General features: G+C 47.4%; 1 protein-coding gene across 2 annotated transcripts in view; it reads left to right on the top strand.

Moving 5' to 3' along the window:
- The window catches only part of DHX15 (DEAH-box helicase 15), a 77,191-nt gene that overhangs the window by 34,569 nt on the left and 22,316 nt on the right, over window positions 1-20,306 (top strand). For both annotated transcript variants that reach the window (XM_075930637.1, XM_075930636.1), the window contains exon 6: window positions 3,733-3,900. In XM_075930637.1, coding sequence (XP_075786752.1) covers window positions 3,733-3,900 — 168 coding nt within the window. The remainder of the gene's footprint in view (window positions 1-3,732; window positions 3,901-20,306) is intronic.

The raw sequence follows: 20,306 nt of genomic DNA on the forward strand, positions 1-20,306 counted from the left end.
TTGTAAACATATTCTCCATTCCATTGTTCAGTTAATGAATGAAAATAGTGAATAGCACCTTACCCACGACAGACCTCCATGGGATTCATTGTAGATGCAGCCTTCCAGTTTGATAGCACAGAATTGATAATTGGTCTTTGAGTGGGGGATTTCAACCAGTTGTCTATCCTCTTCATCATCTCATATAGACCACATTTCCCTACTGTGTTTAAATGCTCTTTCAGTAAAGTATTACAGGACTTAACCTGCACCATAGATCTGCTCTTCCTTGAATGTTTAGGTGAAAATTGGTTTTGATTTTGCCAAGCTACAAGTCTTTTACAATTGCTCTCCACTAATCTACAGTAAACTCAGATGCACTAGAGATAATTCTTCTGAAAAAGGTATTGAGGGGGCTTGTGTAATTGACATGCACTGCATATTTATGGATGCCAACAGCAATATATGTACATATTGTTTACTGGAAGCTTGTGAGGAATGAGCATGTTGTACGACGTGTACATGGGACCCAGCCTCCTTCAGTGCTTAATTTAATGTGCACCTGAAGTTTCACTGATCATGTGTTGTTTCTCAAATCATACATCATACCCTGTGACTTTTTATCTATAGCCTTGTAAGAATCCCTTGCCAGATTTTCTCTGAATAATGAATAGGGAATGAAGCAAAAGCTCCAGAGAAGCCTAGCTTCATCCAGTGTCTCATATGTTTATGGAATCATTTTGCATCTCTTACACAGAATCCACGGAATAGTATGAGATGCTACAATAGTATCTGAAGTTTTTAAGAAAAAAATTCTTTGGCACTTAAAAAATACAGCATGGTTGTATAATTCAGGACATTGTAATGAGTTCACAGAGTAGGGATGTTAAATTTCGATCGATTAACTAATCAGAGTTGATGGATTTTCCAGCGACTATTTGATTAGTTGAGAAGAACTTCCATGTTCCATCTTTGAAATGTACATTTCAAAGTTGGAATGCAGTATGGAGCCACGGGCCAGTAGGGAGTCCTGCTGACCCCGGGCTCCATGTGGGTGCTTACGCTTTGAAATGCACAAGAGGCCCAGTGAGGGCTTCTTGCTAACCCTGGGCTCCATGCCCTGTTCCAACTTTGAAATGGACAAGAGCCCCAATGGGGGGACTTGTATATTTCGGAGATGGCCACTGCTGCGCCTCTGCCCCCTTCCATGGAACCAGAGCTGGGAGGGGGGGGGGGGAACTGGCCTTTAAGCTGGCTCCCTCCTCTTCCCTCCCCTTGCTCCCCTCCCCAGAGGCAGCAACAAAGTTGATTAGTCGCATACATCCCTACCACAGAGAGAGTTAATTATTCCTTCATCGTTACCTCTGGCATTTCTTGACTCTTGAATGCTTAGCTGTGAATCCTTAGTTCTTTCATAGCACATTTTTGTTAGTATACACTTAAAAATTAGCATTATCTCAAGACAACTTGAGAAGGAAGCAGTCTTACCTGTGAAAGTCTCTGTTCTGCTCATTGTTGGAAGTGAAGGTTTTAAAAGCTTTTATATGCTGCACATCTCTAGTATGATTTGAAAGAAAGTGAACTGGTTATAGATAAGGCTAAATAATGCTTGTTAGCAGGGGGCAGAGGGTAGAAGCATTTAAAGAAATAACATGTCATCTATTGAGGATGGAGACACCCCATGTCATTCCATCAAAATGGTTCATAGCCACAGGATTCTCCAGTGTTCAATATTGCTATAAGACTAACAGAAATGGCCATTGTTGCCCTTCATGTGCACCTGGGAAGGAAATAAGGTCCACACGGTGACTATAGCAATGGTTAGCTGTGTGTTTCTTATTTCTATGCTGGACTATTTTAATGAGTTCTGATTAGGATTACTCTTCATTTGGCAGCTCCAGCTAGTATGGAATACAACCTTCCTTCCCTTGAAGAGAAATGGGTGGCTTAGAACACAATACCTAACTTTTTTCTGTGCTGTTTGCAAATAGACAACTTGCTTGTCCTAAACTCAGTTTAAACATAAAATTACCTGTGAGATTACTGCAGTTGGTATTTAATTAAATTTGAGCACTTTGTGACCAGAAGCAGGGCTTTATTATTTTATGGGTCCTGTCTTTGGTATTGGTTGGTGGCATTCCATCAGAACTAGATTGCTTTCTTTTTCAGGGAAGGTTGCAAGGTGCATTTATTTTGTTTATCGCTTGACAGTTGATTTTTGCCAATGACATAACTAATTTGTTTTAATATTTATAATGGAAATGCCTAGATAATATAATTATCCTGGAAATGGATAAGATTGGGTCCAACTTCAAGCAATGGAACTTGTTTGCAAGGCTTACCTTAGTCTAGTAGAGGTTTATTTTAAGTACCTAGTGTATTTAAATTTTTAAGAAGATACAAAACTTACATCTGAGTAACCAAATATCACTTAAACTGATGTCAGAGGAAAGCTGGCAAACTACCTATTTCTGCTTCATTGGGCCTACGTGGGATGTCCATCTGTCAATATGACATGCGATATTGTAAACACTGAATTCATACTGAAGATTATTGTGCAGAAAACTCAAATACCAGTTAAATATTTATTTCCCATGTTTTGTAGGTTATACCTAATAGATGTTTTAGCAGTATGTTGCTACTTTCTTTTATATGTGAAATAACTTTGTCTTAAAGTTTAGAGAGAATTTCAGAGACTTAGATTAACTCTAAAAAATCCTTCTGGGCTAATCATACATTTTAACAGCATAACCCTAAGGGTGCCTAGTTATATAAGGCAAGGGATATCTGGTCTTATTATTTGGACATAATGTAGTAATTTTTGACTTCTGTTAAATGTGTTTTTCTTTTAAAGAAAACTTAATTTAACTCTTTAGTATGAAGGCTATTTGGGGAACAGTCAATTTTCACTTGTACCAAAAGGAGTTGTTAGCTTGCTATTCAGAGAGTATTTCATAGGATCACGAGCCACTGGCCTAAAATTCTGCTGTCTACAATTTCCTATTTTAATTAAACCTTCCCATAATTAGGGGTCATTTGACTAAAATAACTTTCATTTAAAATACAAGTAAAATAGAGTTGTAAATGAATGGGCAGCATTAAATATTTTCTGTACTTCAGAAACTAGATACTGTGGTACTATAGAAATGCACACATTATTTTTTTTTCCGGTGTTCATTCAGATGGATTGATGTATTCAGTGATTTTGTGTTCAGGTGGAATTTTAACAAATTTTAAAATAAGTCCTAAAATATTTGACTGAGTTCTGTCTGCTTCTTGAACATCCATGTTTATACTGTAAAGGTGTTTGTTCTTATTAGGTACAATGAAGCAAATCTTCCATATAATTGCATTAGTGATACGTGACATTAAAGCTTAATTGGCTTATTTAAAATATCTTGCACATCAATTTCTTTTAGATTGTGAAAATTGAAAAGGTCATGAGTGCAGTTTAATATTCCTGGGTGAGAGATTTCAATTTTAGTACAATTTGTAGAGAATTAATTAGGAAACAGGACTAAAAGAAAAAGGGGGTTGAATGCAAATAAGGTTACATATTCATTAGAGTACAGAAACTGAGGTATCATGGACTTTTATGGAAATCCCTTTGGAAGTTTTACAAGCACCTAGATTGGGTTTTAAAAGTAAAAAATTAGATCTGCTCTTTATAAATGGAAATAATTTAGTTGCTATGCAAAATTTTAAAATAAAATGACCATTAATTATTGTTATTTTCCAACTTTTGCTTTGTAGGAGATTGATGAGGCCTGTAAGAGGATAAAGAGAGAAATTGATGATTTGGGTCCTGAAGTGGGTGACATCAAAATCATTCCATTATATTCAACGCTTCCCCCACAGCAACAACAGAGGATTTTTGAACCCCCTCCTCCTAAAAAACCAAGTGGTGCAATAGGAAGAAAGGTAATAGTATCAGAAAATGTTTGTACTTTTGTGTGCTGTTCACTATCAAACTGATTATAGTGGTAGGAGGAATTAAATATAGTCAGTGTGCACTGTTAATCTTAAGTGTATTTGGAGAGCAAAAAATAGAAAGATAGGTCTCAAACTCTTCTTTTGAAGCAGTCTTGAGCAATATAACCAAATGTTCCTTAGGTTAACGGCTTACAGGGATGCTGTCAAATTAAATATCACATCTGCTTTGAGATGCAGTCTTTCAGTTTATTTCTGGGTGCAGTTCAAGGCACTGACTTCCGCCTACAAATCCCTGAATTGTTGAATGTTAAAGCTCTGAATGAAATGGGATCTGTCTATCAGAAAATTGCTCCATGTAATACCATGGTAGTTGAAATCAGCTGAAACTGGATCTGACAAAATCCTTTACTTTAAATGCTATGGGTGGTCAGTTAAAGGATTTTGAATGTGGAATTTGGTCCCACCAGAACACTTACTTACCTGTTGATCTACAAGGGAATTCTTTAAGGCAGGGTTTCAAGATATTTTGTCTAGTCTTTGAGAATTGGGTGAGTTAAGACAAACTATTTATTAATAATAAATATCAGAAGCCTTTTTCTTCTCTGGGAAACACCCTGAATTTAGGTGTTTTACTTTCCTATATTGCCCCTTTTGGCTTATTGGGGTTCCTATAAAACTGAAAAATTATATGTTACGACCTTAGATTTATAATTGTAGTCCATCTGGGTATAAATGATATTAGAAATCGTTCAATTTTCCATAGTTTAAAAAAAAATCCCGAAGGTCATCTAGGTCATTTAAATATTATCTAAATATTAGACCTGCACTGGCTATGTTAAACTGTAATGTTTATAAAGTTGAGCAGAAGATTAGGAATTTCAAAGCTGAATGTATTCTAGCCAGTGGTGTTTCTTAATTATTGCCAGTGCAGTGCATGTAGAATACTAGTGACAATTACTTGTGCTCTGGATGAATAAATTACTTATTAAATCTGGTGAAATATTCCTTTTTTTCCTAATGAAGTTAATATGCTTTCTGCAGTTCTTTGAGATCATGGAACTAATGCTGCAACCAGATTGTATTAGTACAGCTGGTCCCCAAGTTGCGAATGGTTGAGTTACCACCATTCGCATTTGACAAAGTTCCCCTGGAGCGTTCGTAAAGGCGGTCCCCGAGTTACAAACAAGAACCGTGCTTACAAACAGCACGGTCACTATGTAATTCAATGGGGTCCGAGTTACGAACAAATCGAGTTACGGGCAAGTGTTTGGTCTGTAACTTGTTCGTAACTCGCGGAAAGGCTGTAAATGACTTGAATGAAATTTGCTTCTTGGTGAGGAACAATCGATAGCATTGTATTTCATTAATTTTCCTTCATGTTAAAAATATAACTTGTTTCAGAATAAATAGTGTCTGGTTTTCTTGCTGAGTGATAACCAATGTAGATGCATGGCTTTTAGTATGCATTGCTGACAAAGCTAGTGCTAGTGTTCAACACTGCATTGATAACCTGGAAAAGTAGATATTATGGGCAAAAGTAGGCATACAAAATATTCATGCAATTACTTCTAACCTAAAGCGTCTATGTAAAAATGATCCTCTATGTATTCTGAATTGAACATCAGGATGCAACAAGGAAAGACTAACAGTTTCCATAATTCTGAGAAACTTGGAGAACTGAATTTTTTTTTTTTGTTAACTTAGTCCAGAAATCTACAAAGGCCACAGTTGCCATACCTATACCAAGAATACTCATCCAATAGGTTTGTTGTATCTTTGCACCTTAATTTTGGACCAGGTTGTAAAAATGTCAGGGCCCCCGTGTACAACTGCTCTAGATTTTCAAGTATCAGAGGGGTAGCCGTGTTAGTCTGAATCTGCAAAAGCGGCGAGAAGTCCTGTGGCACCTTATGCTCCTACACTTCAGTTAGTCTATAAGGTGCCACAGGACTCCCAGATTTTCAAGTGATTGAGAACACTGTTGTCTTCCTATGACATAAAAAGTTATGTTAATAGTGCTGCTGGTGCAGGAAAAAATAACATGTTAGCACACATTTAGAAATAGAGATGTAAAATCCTGGTAAATCGGTTAACTGGTTAAACATTAGTGAGTTAACTGGTTAAACATTAGGTTAACCTAAAGCAAGATCTGGGCTAGAGACTGCTCCAACCCAGCTGGAGCAGCCCCCAGCCTGCGGGGCTCCCATTCGCTGTCCTGGAGCTGGGGTTGCTGCTGGCTCCCAGTTCCTGCTGGAGCAGGGCTCCAGACAGGCTGCTCTGGACACTGGAGGAACTCCTGCCTGTGGGTGTCCCAGTAGACACAGGCCATATCAGTTGTGGGAGCAGCCTCTGACTGCAGTGTGACTTAGCTCCCCATGGACAGAGGCTGGTTCAGACAAGAGCAGCCCTTGTGGGTGGTGGGTATACTCTCCTGGGCTGGAGCAGCCCCCTTGTCTGTGGCAGGTGAGGAGCTGCTCCAGCCCCCACCAGTTACTAGTTAACCAGAACCAGTAAGCATCACCTTTTTAAGGGTGATACTTACCAGTTAACTTCTCATATCCCTATATAGAAACACTATTATTTCTTCTTCGAGTGGTTGCTCATGTCCATTCGAATCAGGTGTGCGCACCGCGTGCATCGCATCTCCGGAGTGTTTTCCCTAGCGGTACAAGTGGCGCCGCAATAGCAGAGCATAAGTACCCCTGCCAGCGCTCTCCCTCATCAGTTCCTTCTTACTGCCTGTGACGGTTTTTGGAGCATGTCTCTGAGTAGTTAATGGTTCCCGTTTTTCTCTTAGTGTAGGGTTTGTAAATACTTATAAATAGTTTTAATTAGTTATATAGTTAGCGAGTTCTTTGTTTTCCTTCCCCCTTCAGGGATGAGGAATGCCAGGGCCGCAAGGCTTTAAGGCTTGCGCAATACATGCCAAGTTCATGCCTAAAGGAGACCCTCATGATAGCTGCTTAAAGTGTTTGGGTGAGGGCCACTTAGCAGATGCCTGTAAGATCTGCACGTTGTTCAAACCGCACATGAAGAGGGAGCGAGCTTCTCCTCATGGAGACAGCTCTACAACTGGCACCCAGTGGCCACTCCATGGTGCGCAGTGTGCCGGCGCCACACCCCATCCTGTGCGTGGACTTCGGTACCGAGGGCTCAGCACCCTTCTCACTCCCCGGCACCAAAGAAACTAAAGACTTCGTGGGGTAGGTCTCCGAGTCAGAAGTCCAGGTGGGACGCTGGTCGCTTCGAGTTGCTGGTGCAGACATCTCCAAGTGCTGCTGTGCGGCGGAAGCGAGTGGGCCAACCATCCAGTCCGGGTCAGCTACCCTCACATGGTCCCTCGATGCTGGAGATTTTTGAGGTGGCGCAGGACTTGATTAGTCTCACTACCTCCCCTCCGTCGTCTGTTGAGGCGGAGACGTCGAGGTCTTCTATGCTGGCACCAGTTTCTCCTCCTCACTGGTTGAATTGGTTGGCACCAGTCACCTATGCAGTGGGACCAGTACCGCTTGCCTTTACGTCATTGCCAGTTTCAGCACAGGCTGCCAGGCCTCACCTGGCGCTTGACTGGACTCGACCTCCCTCAGTGCTGGGACCTCTCCCGGAACCCGTCTTAGCTCTGCCGGTGCCATATAACTCAGGCCTTGTGACACCGTCAATGGCACCATCAGCAGTACTGGCACCGGGCCTCTTGCCCGGGGTGCCGGTACAGTCATCGGCGCTGCTGCAGGTTCTGGCACGGATTCCAGTATCAGCATTGGCCCCATGGGCCATGCCGGTACCACCATTGCCAGCGATGCTGGTCCCTTCTAGGGTGGCCACCATGGCTCCGGCGTCTTCAGTTCTACCCACCATGGCGTCCACAGCGGCACCGATAGGGGCGCCATCTCTGGGGCAGTTGGACTCTGCAGTTCCATGCCCGCAACCGGCACCGACCTTGGCACTGCAGTCCACGTGCATTTTGTCGGCGCCACAGTCGAGCCCGAAGCCTGTCTTTCTGGTACTGGCACCAGTACGATCTCACCGCACGCACACGGGCAAGCCAGAATCCATGGCCAGGTTTGCCCCCTCGGACGCCGATGGGGTACTCGTCATCGGCGCCACCCTGGCCCGAGTCTGATTACTCTTCAGATTCAGATGTGGGCTCTTTCAGATCGGGGTCCCCGAGGGCTTAGTCACAGCATAGATCCCGTTTCCGGCACCGGCATGATCGTTCGCACGTGCAACAGACTTGGCCGCCTCAGCCACGCTGGCCTTTTCGGATGCCAAGGGCATACCGTCCGTGGCAAGGGCCTGTGCCCCCCGTCTGTGGTGTCCAGTGTCTCCGGGCACCGAGCGCCCCCATTGGCGTCGCTATCGCGACCCCCTCCCTTGCCCCAGAGGACTGCTACCATAGATGCTTTAGAGATGCATCGGTGCCAGAGCCACTTCCGCACACGGTGGTGCCTGTCCTGCTGGCCCCTCAATCGGGCCCTACGCTGGATTCGGTGCCGATTCAGGAGTCGTTGTCATTGTCTCCTGATGACGTCTTAGTGGATCCTGCACTGGCGATGCCGACCATGGATGCTTGGTCGCATCAGGATTTGCTCCAGCATCTGGCCTTCAACCTGGGTGTCCCAGTGGAGCCAGTAGTAGAGGACACGGGTCCGATGATAGACATCCTGTCTGACGATGCGCCCGCCCGTTTGGCTTTGCCATTCAACAATACTGTGGCTAAGATCACTAACGCCCTGTGGCAGACCCCAGCTTCCTTAACCCCTACCTTAAAGGGAATCAAGAGGCGCTATTATGTCCCGCAGTCAGGGCACGAGCACCTATATTCCCAGCCTGTCCCGGGGTCCTTGGTTGTCCAAACCACGGCCCAGAAGGAGAGGCTTCTGCAGCCGGTGGCCATTCTTGAAGGCTAGGGAGCCCAAACGCCTCTGTTTAATGGGGCGTAAAGTGTATGCCACCGGTGGGGTGCAACTCTGCATTGCTAACCAGCAGGCAATGCTGAGTCGATATGCCTATAACACATGGCAGGCGATGGATAAGTTCAAAGATAAACTCCCCGCTGAGGCACGTCGAGAGTTTGGGGCTATGACCACAGAGGACAGAACTATCCCTCGCACGGCTCTTCAGGCTTCCCTGGACGCTGTTAACTGTGCAGCCCACACTATGCCGTCGGGTGTAGTTATGCACCGTGGTGCCTGGCTGTAGGTGTCTGGAATACCTCCTGATGTCCAGGCTACTATTCAGGACCTGCCCTTTGATGGTCAAGTCTTGTTCTCTGAGCATACTGACTCGAGGCTCTATACACTCAAGGACACGAGGTCCACTCTCCGTCGTTGGGGATCCACACACCGGCTCCTTAGTGACGTCAGCTTCCCTACAGACAACGGGAGAATGCAGTCCCAGGTCCCCCGTGGGGATTACTGGAGACGCCATCCTTGTGCTCCCAGTGGGGGTGCGGGGGCGGCTGCGGCCCCGTCTTCGTCCAGAGCTCGTTGTTGCCACCCTAGAGGGGACATCCCCCATGGGGTTGGACAGGGCCCCTCTCAACAATCCAAGCACCCGTTTTGATGGTTTTCTAGAGCGTTGCACACCAATTTCCCCCCCCCCTCCCCCGACCCCTTGTTTGGGGCCAGGTTATCCCACCTTGCCCGCATCTGGGCAGAAATCACCACCGACGCTTGGGTTCTGAGACTAGTCAGGGATGGCTATAGTATCCCTTTCCTGGGCTCGCCCCCTTCCAACTTGCCCACCCCATTCCTTTTTAGGGACACCTCTCACGAAGGCATTCTCTGCCAGGAGGTGTTAGCACTCCTCCAAAAGGGAGTGGTAGAGAGGGTCCCTTCCCACTTAAGGGGCAAAGGGTTTAGTTCCCGGTGTTTTATTGTCCCAAAACCCAAGGGCGGGGTTCGTCCCACTCTAGACCTCAGAGACCTCAACAAGACGGTGGTGAAATCCAAATTCAGAATGGTAACCCTAGCCTCTGTTATCCCAGTATTAGTTAGGAGACTGGTACACAACTCTCGATCTCAAGGATGCTTACTTCCATGTGGCAGTAAGACCCAGCCATAGGAGGTTTCTCCCGTTTTATAGTGTTCCACTGTCACTTCCAGTTTATGGTGCTCCCCTTTGGACTTTCAACAGCGCTGAGGGTCTTCTCAAAATGCATGTCAGTCATAGCGACGTTCCTCCGCAAAAAGAGGGTACACATTTTTCTGTACCTAGACGACCGGCTAATTCATGGTCGATCCTATGAACAAGTGGTGGCTCATGTTTCCCTTACAAGGACTCTTCTTAAGATTAGGTCTCATGGTGAACGAGGAAAAGTCATCGTTGACTCCCTCTCAGCGCCTAGAATTCGCGGGGGCTTTCTTGGACTCCAGGGTGGCGAGAGCATTCCTCCCCAGGAACAGCTTTCTGGCTATAATGAAGCTGGTCTCCGAGTTAACCCGGTTCCCCATTATGACCGCCCGAGACTGCTGGGACACATGACGGCATGCACTTACGTAGTACGCCATGGTCGAATGAGGCTCAGATCGCTGCAGGCCTGGTTAGCAAAGGCGTTCAACCAGTCCAGGGGTCTCTGGGACATTGTTCTCCCAGTGCTTCCAGCGGTAATTGCTTCCTTATAATGGTGGACTCAGGAGGCTGTGGTGTGCAGCGGGGTTTCGTTTACTGTACATTCCCCCCTCGGTGACACTAGTCACAGACGTTTTGGACCTGGGTTGGGGAGCTCACCTGGGGTGTCACAGGACCCAGGGCTTGTGGTCCCCTGCAGAGCGGGCCCTACATATAAATGTCCGGAAGCTCAGGACAGTCAGGAGAGCTTGCAAGACCTTCCTGACAAAGCTGTCACGCCGCTCCGTCCTGGTGCACCTGGAAAACACAGCAGCTGTGTTCTACATCAACAGGCAGGGGGGAGACGGGTTGCCTCCCCTCTGTTGCGAGGCTTTGTGGCTATAGGACCTGTGCATAGCGTGCACAATGTATTTTTGCAGGCAGAATACCTGCCGGGGTGCAAAAATTTGCTGGCCGATGCTCTGAGCAGGTCCTTCGGAGCCCACAAATGGTCCCTCAAGGATTCGGCCCTTCATCAGGTCTTCCACAGGTGGGGTTGTTCCCTAGTAGACCTGTTTGCCTTGGCACAAAACACCAAGTGCCATAGTTACTGCTCCCTGTTGGGGCTGGGGGACCGCTCCTGGGGAGATGCCATGACCGTGCCGTGGCCAGCGGGCATCCTCTATGGCATGCATTCCCACCGTTTCCCCTGATGCCCAGGGTTTTGACAAGGGTAAAGACCTTTAGGTCCACGATCATCCTGATAGCCCCTCAGTGGCCCAGGCAGTTCTGGTTCCCTATCCTGGTGGATATGCTCTGCAAGGAGCCTATAATGCTCCCGCCAGTTCGGGATCTCCTGACCCAGCCTTGGCTCATGGTTCACCTGAATCTCAGCTGTCTCCACCTGACGGCCTGGTTTATCCATGGCTGATGCAACCAGAAAGCGAATGTTCCCAGGAGGTGTAGATGGTGCTCCTAGATAGCAGGAAGCCATCCACCAGGTGGTCCTATGCAGCCAAGTGGCGGCACTTCTCTTTTTGGGCGCTCAGAAGGGGGGGAGGGGTGCCTGTCCTGTGCACCTGTCCTGTCCATTCTGGCCTACCTTTTTTAACTCAGGTCTGGTGGGCTCTCTACCTCTTCTATCAAAGTCCATGTGGCATCACTCTCTGCCTTCCATGTTGGATCAGCAGGAGTCTCTCTGCTCTCTAACCTTGTGGTCAAAAGGTTCCTTAAGGGTTTGGATAAGTTGTACCCCTCGGTTAGACCGCCTCTCCCCACTTGGGACCTTAACCTCGTGTTGTCTAGACTTTTGTCGCCCCCCTCCCTTTGAGCCGCTGGCCATGTGCTCTTTGAGGCACCTCTCTATGAAGTTTGCGTTCATTGTAGCCATTATGTCGGCTCGCAGGGTCTCCGAGCTGAGGGCACTAACTATAAAGCCGCCCTACCTAGTGTTCTCGGAGAATGTGAGGCTCCGCCCTCACCCGGCTTTTCTCGCCAAGGTGGTGTCACTGTTCCATCTGTCCCAAGAAATTTACCTCCTGGTTTTCTTTCCAAAACTCCATGCCTCCCCTATGGAGCAAGTGCTCCACTCTCTAGATGCTAGGCGGGCATTAGCCTTTTATGTCGATAGAATGAAACCCTTTCGTAAGTCCACACAACTGTTGGCTGCTTTCGCAGACAGAATGAAAGGGCTCCCAATTGGGTCGCGGGGTGTATCAGGGAGTGGTATGTCTTTGCCAGGAAGGTCCCATCCCGGGTTACAGCACATTCCACCAGGGCGCAGGCGTCCTCTGTAGCCTTTGGGGCGCAGTTTCCAGTTACCGAAATCTGCAGGGCAGCCATGTGATCCTCACTGCATACCTTTACGGTGCAGTGTGCGCTGACACAGCAGGCCAGGAGGACGCAGGGTTGGGTTCTGTGGTCCTCAGCTCCATGTTGTAAATGTGTTTGTTTTTCTGTACCACATTGCACTTTTTTTCCCCCCCACAATTCTTTGTTCTGTTACTTGAATAAATATGTTTGGGTTGTTCAACTTTTGTGGATTTCTCTTTCTGGGTGCTCCGACCCCTCCTCCGTGAAGTGGGGTTAGCTTGATTCGAATGGACATGAGCAGCCACTCGAAGAACAAAAGAACGGTTACTTACCTGTAACTGTTGTTCTTCGAGACGTGTTGCTCATGTCCATTTGATTCCCCCCCCACATCCCCTTCGTCGGAGCATCTGGCAAGAAGGAACTGAGGAAGAGGTGCCCTGGCAGGGGTACTTATGCTCTGCTATTGTGGCGCCACTCCAGGGGGTGCCCTACGGGCACTACGGGTACCACTAGGGAAAACGCTCCGGAGACGCGGTGTGCATACCTGATTTGAATGGACATGAGCAACACATCTCGAAGAATAACAGTTACAGGTAAGTAACCGTTCTTTTCTCCTATTCTGTTTGACTATTCACATAAGATGTCCTGGTATCCTGTATGTACATAGTTGTAATTCTGCAAACTTAGGCACAGATTTGTATAGCCCTGTATTAAAAACATAGTTAGAAAGCCTGGACCTAGACAGCGGTGAGGAACCTTTTTTGGGTTGGGTTCCACTGACCCACAGAAAAATCAGTTGGGCTGCACACAAATGAGAAGCGCCCCCCCCCCCCCCCCCAAAAAAAACCCCAAACCCTTATTGACATGGCCCCTAACTGAGAAGGAGAAAGATGTCTCCTCACATTCCCGTCATGCACCAGAGCGTAGGAGAGCTCAAGCTGGTAGATTTTGTGTGCTCCAGCTCCATGGAGAGGCAGCAGGGGAGAGGGGGCTCGAGCACCAGCGTGGGCTCTCCAGTGGTGAAGGGGAGGGTCCCAGAGACTCAAGAGCTGAATCCAGGCAAGCTGAGGGCCACATCAGGCCCAAGGTTTCCTACCCCAGCTTAGACCATTAAGCTCCTTGAAGATGTTCAGTGTCCTGCCAATGAGATTAATGAGGTTATCTTTCATCTCTTGCAGGCTGTATGCAGGGCTTATATATATATATATATATTGCAACCATAAGGGCTATAAACTTCAGAGGAAAACCTAGATTTGCAGTATGTGAATCTGTTATGGATGGTGTTTGACTCTGCTTATGTAATCAGGCTTTAAATCACTCCTAGACATGTCCTCTAGCATACCGACCCTTCATACTTTTATTAAGATATTTTTTCAAAATCTGTACTATATATTGCATGTCTTCTAGTATAACTTGTTTATCTAAAGTCATCTGAAAATGGTCCCCCTTAAAGAACCAATGCTGCTTTGATGCCATCCTGTTATACTTTTGCAAGTGTTGTATTAATATGTGTTTAAAATCCTTTAAATTAGAATCAAATTTTTAAAATGGTAAAACTTAAAAGCACAACGTGATTCTGTGACGCATTGTTTTTCATACTGAATTTAGGCTCCTATGTACTTTTTAATTTTTTTGCCAAAAAATCCCTAGTGGTTGCAAAGCAAATAAAATTTTAATAAAGGATGTGAGTTAAAATTAGATTTTGTAGACATATTTATTATTAATATATTTAAGCATTTCATTATAGAAAGAAGAAATCTCACTATATTACAGAAGTATGTGTTAAATTCAGGTATATTTTTTTTAAATTGAGATCTGAAAGTTGTAAGGCTTGTTCCTTGGTTAATGAGCCTAATGTTTATTAAACTTGTAGTCAAACTGGAGACTAAATTGTTGTATCCAGTAATATAACCCGAGGGAGAATGAGTAAATATCTTTGTAGGCCTTGGGTGCTGGCCTGAAATACTGCCCCTTTACTTGTTCTCTGACTGCTAAATAGCAGACTTATCAGTGCCAAGTATTACCTCTTAAATTTTTTTTTTTAAACTAGCATGATTTGTAGTGAAATGAAATTGAGTGCTTGCTCATGTCCATTCCATATTAGGTACATGTGTTTGCCTCAAGCACCCATGCCTTAAGTTTTTCCCTTAGCAGTATCCATAGGAGACCTACCTTTGATGCCTTCTAAAGTTGTGCCCTCCTGGCACAGTATAATGGGTGCTGCTGGATTCCCTCACCCTTCGTTCTTTCTCGCCACCAGTAAACCGTTTATGGAACTTCTGCAGCTTCTGCCAGTTCTTGAGAAAATTCATTTGCACAGAGCAAGAGCTATAGCATAAATAGTAAGGATGTAAAATCCCATTTAATTTGAGTTTAACTGATTAAAAGGGGGAGGGGGAGTAGGTGGGCTAGGGAGGCACAAAGTCTTGTTTCTGCTGCTCAGGGACCACGTGGGTATTTGCAGCGTGCTGGTGGGAAGGCTTCTTAGATGAGGAGTGGAGTTGATGGGATAGACACCTCTGAAAGGAGCCCCATGTTTTTCTTAGGAAGTAGCTCCTGATGGGGCTGACTGCCTTGACCCTTAGTGTGTTGCGGTTGGAATAATTTACAAGCAGGGCTGGGAACATAAAGTTGTGTGGGAGTCCTTATGCCCGAACAATTGTGTCCTTTTGCTCTGTAAATAGAACGTGACCATTGAAAGTAAAATTCACTGATGGGCACAGAAGGCTTGCACAGTTCACAAGGTTTAAAGCCTGGGAATCAGGGCATGTCCCCTTCCTAGGCTGAGTTTCGTTCAGGACATTGACTAAACTATGAACTAATGCTAAACTATTACGCTAAGGGAACTAAGAATTATGAACTATTTACTAGGGATGTTAAGGAGTAACGGGTTAAATGGTTACCTTGTACCTATGAGGAGCCCGTGGGGGGGGGCGGGGAGGGGTAAGGAGGTCTGGGAGCTGTGGTGGCAACCCCTGGGGGATGGGAAGCAGCCAGGTTGGAGCAGAATTTATTGCAGTGTTCTCAATTCAACCCAAGCAAGGGCATTCCTATTACTAGACAGATTTAAAGACGTGATGTACCTCATTGTGGAGGTTTCCATACTTCCTCTGATGATGGCTAGGATGTTCCTGTGGCTGTTGGGTCACACAATGGTATGCACATACATGGTCTGTCATGCCAGGCTCTGCGTGCAGCTCCCCAAGCACATTAAAGATCGGTTAATTGAATAGTTAATAAACATCATGAGTTCTTATCCGTTAGTTGACTATTCTATAGTCCCTGGGGGCAGGGCCAGCAGCCAGTGCCTCCTGGCCCCACTGCCGAGGAGCCCCCTGCCACTCTACACTCTTGCCTCTGACACACAGGCAGAGGTGTGGGGTGCCAAGTGGGAGCTGCTCCTTAAGGGAAGCCAGTTGAAAAACCAGCTCCTCTTGTGGACCAGCTGCCTGTCGCCCTGCACTGTTGCCTGTCGTATGGAGTAGGCATCTAATAGTGTAGTTCAGTGTTTCCCAAACTATGGGCCGCGGCCCGCTACCGGGCTGCAGGAAAAAAATACCGGGCGTCAGCATTCCTGGTGGCTGCCGGCAGGGCCGGCCTTAAGCTGATTCGGGCCCCGCGCCCCTGAACCCGGAAGTGCCGGTGAGTTACAGAGCTGGGGGCCCTGCTCCACCAATACGTGGAGCTGGGTCTCTCCCTCGGCTCTGCCTGGAGCAGGCCCGGGCCCCCCTCCCCCCCCGCACGTCCTCCCACCCCGCCCCCAGAGCGAGCTGCGCATTGCGGGGACCTCCTCACCGTGTGCTGCTGCCCATGTGCGGCATTGCACGTGGGTGGGGAGGACCCCTGGGCATGACGTGATGTCACGGCCCGGGATTTTAAAACTCTTCGGAGGCACGTGGCGGGGCCACGCTGGCTCCGGGTTTGGTCTCCGGGGCCTGAGCGTGGCCTCCGGCCCTGCAATGTGGAAGGCAGAAGGTAGGGAATGGGCTTGGGCGGCGAGGCGGGCTTGGGCGGGGGTGGAAGGAGAAGGGGCTTGAGCTGGGGGAGGGGAAGGCACCAAGGTACAGGGTGCAGGAGAGAGAGACAAATGCCAGGGGGCCAAGTGCAGACAATGAGGGAAAGGGCAGGAGGGGAGGTGTCAGTGGGAGGGGGGACAGGGTGATGCTGGGATAAGAGAGGAGAGGGGAAGGGCATTGGGAGCTGAAAGAGGAAGTGCTGGGAGAAGGCTTGAAAGAAGGGGTGGGCATGAGGAAGGCCAGGATGGAGCAAGTCATGTGTGAGGTCACAGAGGGGCAGGAGGGGAATGGGGCAGAGAATGGTGAGGGGGTGGGTATTAGGGAAAAAGGGGGCAGGGGCAGTAAGGGAAGGGGGAGGCACCAGGAGGGGGCAGGGCTAAGGGAAGTTGCAGGTGCCAGGGGATTCTGGGGTGAGGAGGAGGGGAGAGCTGGTCACCGGAAGCAGCACTGGATCGGGGAATCGGGGCAGGCTGGGGAGATTGGGGGAGCTGGTGGAAGCAGGGCTGCAAGGGGGTGTGAGATTTGGGGCAGGGAGCTGGCCGGGGAGGATGTGGAGGGGGTGGGAGAAGCGGCTGCCGGAAAGAGGGCTGGCCAAGGGAGATTGGGGGGAGAACTGGCTGCCCAGGAGGGGGTTGGTGGAAATGGGGCTGGCCAGAGGCGCAGCGGGGGAGGAGTGAATTGGCCTGTGGGGAGTGGGACTGACCCGGCCATATGTAGGTCTTGGGGCACTGCCCTCGTCCGTCCCCGTCCCCCCCAAAGCACAAAGGATGAGTTAGTCCGGCCCAGGGGTTCTGTGTTCACCCCTCCACCCCCGCCAAGTAGTTGCGAACTGTCTGGCTGGTAGACACATGCAGCCTGAGCACATTTACCAGCTAGGCAGTTCGAAACTACAAACTGATACATCTAGTAATAATACAGCTTACCTAATGAGAAAATACCAGACATGTTACATGTCTGATATTTTCTCAGTTTGTTTTTTATGTGTTTATATTTTTGGGCTGCAAAAAGTAGTACTGGGGGGAAAAAAAGGGTTCCAACTAAAGTAAAAAGTTTGGGAAACCCTGCTCTAACCAGCTTTCTGTCTGTCTTACAGTCAGTCCATTTATCCAATGCATATTCCTTAACTTGCTGGCAAGAATATTGTGGGTAACCATATCAAAAGCTTTGCTAAAGCTGGCACTGGGGGTTTTGGGAGGACCAGAAACAACTTATTTGAATATTCATCATTTGTTTAATGAATATGCAAATATGCAAATGAACATTACTGGTCCTCCAAAAGTTTGTGAATGGATTTACTGGTCCTTGTGTCAAAAAGTTTGGGAACCCCTGGTGTTGTTGATTAACCAATAAGCAAAAGCTTATAGGTTAATGCTATAGACTACATGCATTTGTTGCCCCCCTTCTCTCCCCTCCTAACAGTAAATATTTTAGCAGGCTGGCCAGCAACCCAGCTCAGTCCTGGCTTGTGCCAGGTTGGGGACTTATCCCCACTGTGGCTCTGCATTTAAAGTGTATTAGGAGCCAGGTGGGTAGGCAGCCTGGTACAGTTCTAGCTTGTGCCGGGTCCAGGAGTCCTGGGACTATAGAATAGTCAACTACGAATTCCTACTAGTTAAGGTTAATCGACTGTTCAGTTAACCAGTATTTAACACTGCTAATACAGAGGCAGCAGTGCAGGGTGACAGCAGCCCCTATTCGGGGGGCTGGGGGGTCTGAGCTCCCAGACCCAGTATGAGCTGGAACTGAGCTGGGCTGCCTGCTTGCCTGGCTCCTAATACACTTTAAATGCAGAGCTGTGGCAAGGGTAGGTCCTGCATCCGGTGCAAGCCAGGACTGAGCCGGGCTTCTGGCCAGAAGGCTAAAAAATTTACTGGCCAGGTGTGGGGGTAGAATGTGTGTAGTCTGTAGCATTAACCGATAAGCTTTTGCTTATTGGTTAGTCGACTGTACTATTACTTTCCTAGTGTCAGCCTATTCCCAGTCCAGAGGTCACCTAGAAAATATTGCCAGTTTCCCCAGCAATACTTAATTCACTACAATGCTGAACAGACCACAAGAAAGTTCTAGAGGGAGTTCCCTTTGTCACGCCTATCATGTTGGTGCCTTCGCTGGATTGCACAAATCTGATATCTCCGCATTCAGTGTATAGGATCTTAGGGGGAGATACTATATATAAACAGCAAGATTCTCAGGGTGGTCTCTCTGGCACGTGGGCTCTTCCTGCTTCACTGTCCATATGGTGAGAGTCCTTACTAAGAATGTTAAAGTGAGCTTATTTTACTGATGAGTACTCGATAGAATTATTGACTGCTTCATTAGTTGATGGGGAAGGCAGCCAGCTCAGTCCAGGTTCGCGCTAAGACCAAACCTGGCTATGGCTTTGCAATTTAAAAGGCAGTAGGAGCCGGACAGCCTGTCCTCCGTCTCCTACTATCTTTTAAATTGCAGAGCTACAGCTTGGTTTGGTCCTGGTGTGAGCCAGGACTTAGCTGGGCTGCTTTCCCAGCTGGCGACAGCAGCCCCTGTTGGCAGGGATCTCAATTCCCCACTGGGATCCCCAAGGACAAGTGCTGCTGCTGGAGCTGCCTTCCTGACCCCCCTCCTCTCTGAAGCAGCAGCATGGAGGGGGAGGCAGGTGGCACCGTGGAGATGGTGCTGGGAGGAATCGGCTTTTAAGCTGGCTCCTGCAGTACTGGCTCCTGTCTCCCCCCCTCAGTATTTCTTGCTGCATCTGATATATTGGCAGCAAGGGGATAGATTTGAGTAGTTGACTTGACTACCTGATAAGCCTATCAGGTAGTCGATTAATCTATGCTTTTACAGACATAGCCCTCATGGACAGCATAGCCTCAATGCTGTTCATTTACAGGCAAGGGGGAGCATATTAGTCTTTTCTGTCTCGGGGGCTTCTTTATCAGCCACAATATCTACTTGGAAGCTCGTCACTTCCCTGGCATCAGGAATATGCTAGCTGATCATATTAGCAGGGACTTTTGTCATCATGACTTTTGGTGCCTTTGCTGGATTGCACAAATCTGATATCTCCACATGTCACCATTAGGGATGTTAAAATGTGTTTATTTATGTAAACATGTAACCACTGAAATGGCACAAACCAGTACCCTCCAGCACTGTTGGGAGTGGGAGGACTGCTTGTAACCATCCTATTAACCAGTGAGCCTGAGCTCATTGGTTAACTCTGTACACAGGTATACGTTCACATCTCTCGTCACTACACCCAGAAGGTGGCCTGCATCACCTTCCAGAGGTGGGGGAGTCCCCATGTAGACCTGTTCACTACTAAGCAAAACAGCAAATGCAATCAGATTTGCTCCCCGTGAGGTCTCAACAAGAGCTCCCTCTGCAGTCTCTTTTTCCTGTTGTGGTCCGGAGGCCTGATTTACATGTTTCCTCTGTGCCTTCTCTTGGGAGTATCCTGATAAACATCAAAAGGGACAAGGCACGGGTGATCATTATTGTCCCAGTGTGGCCATGCCAGTTTTGTGTAGGCATGCTCATGAACTTGTCAGCAATCCCTCTTTGGCCCCTTATTTCTGACTGTACCTGCTGTTGCAAACTTATAGTCAACTCCAGTACCCCAACCTCACCTCTCAGTGTGGATGCTCTCTGACTAAATCTAGAAGAGCGTACCTGTGTGGTGGAGGTCCAACATTTCCTCCTGGGAAGCAGGAAGTCCTTGACTAGGATGACTTACTTGGCCAAGTGGCTGAGGTTTCTCCCTCATGTTTTTTTCTGCAGCTCATCTTAGATTTCCTGTTGCGTCTCAGATATCAGGGCCCGCTCTTCCATCAGGGTGCATTTTGCAGCTGTCTCTGCTTTTCATTTGTTGATCCAGAGCCACGTGACATTTGCTCATGACACCATGGTCAGATTTTTGAAAGGTCTCTTTCCTTCAGGTGCAAACCCCATTCATCAGTGGAATCTTAACCCAGCCCTTTACAGGCTCACCCATCTGCCCTTCAAGCTACTGGGTGTCTGCTTATTTTTTCATCTACT

The sequence above is a fragment of the Pelodiscus sinensis genome, chromosome 5, assembly GCF_049634645.1.
Source record: "Pelodiscus sinensis isolate JC-2024 chromosome 5, ASM4963464v1, whole genome shotgun sequence".
NCBI classification, from domain to species: domain Eukaryota; kingdom Metazoa; phylum Chordata; order Testudines; family Trionychidae; genus Pelodiscus; species Pelodiscus sinensis.